The sequence below is a fragment of the Myotis davidii genome, unplaced genomic scaffold, assembly GCF_000327345.1.
Source record: "Myotis davidii unplaced genomic scaffold, ASM32734v1 scaffold8331, whole genome shotgun sequence".
Classification (NCBI taxonomy): Eukaryota; Metazoa; Chordata; class Mammalia; order Chiroptera; family Vespertilionidae; genus Myotis; species Myotis davidii.
The window spans coordinates 4,466-6,099 of record NW_006282637.1 but is presented as its reverse complement, the minus strand read 5'-3'; the positions used below and the strand labels follow the sequence as shown (position 1 = coordinate 6,099).

The 1,634-nt window shown below is 55.8% G+C and overlaps 1 protein-coding gene across 1 annotated transcript; it reads left to right on the top strand.

Moving 5' to 3' along the window:
* Positions 1–205: 205 nt before the first annotated feature.
* On the top strand, positions 206–1,430 carry LOC102767342 (myeloid cell surface antigen CD33; the record flags this gene model as incomplete). The annotated part of the gene is made up of 4 exons (XM_006753153.2): positions 206–294; positions 373–744; positions 897–1,178; positions 1,383–1,430. Coding segments are annotated over exons 1-4 (748 nt in total), but the record flags the coding sequence as incomplete, so codon positions are not given.
* Positions 1,431–1,634: the final 204 nt, after the last annotated feature.

Genomic DNA, 1,634 nt, shown 5'->3' with positions numbered 1-1,634 from the left:
CAGGCCTCTGGCTTCCTCTGAGCCTCAGGGTTCATTTGCCACAGGCAGAAATGGGCCGGATGACCTCAAAGAGTCAATCATAGTGGACTCTCTAAATCTGAGGTTCCCTCTTCTGGGCTTGTGACCTTTGGTTCTCACCACAGGTTTCCTGTCGAAGCTTTCTCTGCCCTCCCTCATCTGCATCTTTCCACTCTCTCGCAGAGGGACCCGGACCGAGTAGACAGACTTTGTCAGGGCATGAGCAAGAGATGTTGCTGAGGCTGCTGTTGCTGCTGCTGCCCGTGCTGTGGGGAGGTGAGTAGGCCGAGGGGAGAGGGCAGCCCACCCGGGAGAGGCCCTGGAGCTCCAGGCTGAGTTTTTCTCTCTTCCTAGGAGCCCTGGCTAAGGATTCAAACTACCGGCTGGTACTACAGGAATCTGTGACAGTGCAGGAGAGTTTGTGTGTCTTTGTGCCGTGCAAGTTTTACTACTCCTGGAGTTTCGTTGGATCCCCCTACCTGTATTGCTTCAAGAAAGAAGGGAGTAAAAAGCGTGGTCTTCTAGTGGCCACAAGCAAACTAGAAGAGGAGCTACAGGAGACGATCCAGGGCCGGTTCTTGCTCCCTGTGGACCCTGAGCCCAATGACTGCTCCCTGACCATCAGAGATGTCAACATGAGGGACACTGGGACATACTTCTTTCATTTAGAAAATGGACCCTTTGCATATAAATATGAAATTATGTTTATCACTCTGAAAGTGACAGGTATGGTAGGGACCCAAAGAAAAACCCCTGGGTGTCGGGTACCAGAAATGGGTAAATGAAGGCCCCTGGGGTAGGGGTGGGGACAGCCATGACAAAACCCTGGGGCAGGCTGACATGCCGAGGGGTCCTCACCACCTCTCTCTTCACTCCAGCCCTGACCGACAAACCTGACATACTCATCCCACGGCCCCTGGAGTCCGGCCGCCCCCAGAAACTGACCTGCTATGTGCCCTGGGCCTGTGAGGAGAGCACACCCCCCATCTTCTCCTGGACATCAGCAGCTTACACCTCCCTGGGCCCCAGGTCTCATCATCTCTCCTCTGTGCTCACTCTCACCCCACGACCCCAGGACCACGGCACCAACCTCACCTGTCAGGTGCATTTTCCTGCCACTGGTGTGAATGTGGAGAGCACCATCCGGCTCAATGTGGCCTGTGAGTTCTGGGGCGGGATCCCGGGTCCCTAAGGGGCTGTGGCCAGGGCAGAGCTGGACCAGGACAGAGCTGGGCCAGGGAAGAGCTGGGTTAGGACTTGAAATCAGGGTCCTGATAGTCCACCAGGAAGGGAACCCCCTCTCCTGGTTCCATGGCTGCTGGGGAAAGGCCCAGTGCCCACCCATGGATGTCCTTCTGTCCCAGATGCTCCACAGAACATGGCCATCTGCGTCTTTCAAGGAAACAGCACAGGTAGGAAGGGGCCTCTGTCCTCAGGGCTGGGAGGGACACAGGGTCTAGGTGAGCTCCGAGCTACGTGGGATATATAGGGGAGGCCAGCTACTGAGGGCAGATAGAAGGCTCCTCCCCACACCTCAACTCTCTAAATCTCTTGCTCACCCACAGCTTTCTGTGGCCAAATAAAAAGGAAGTTTTCATCCCTCTTGCTTCGCCCTC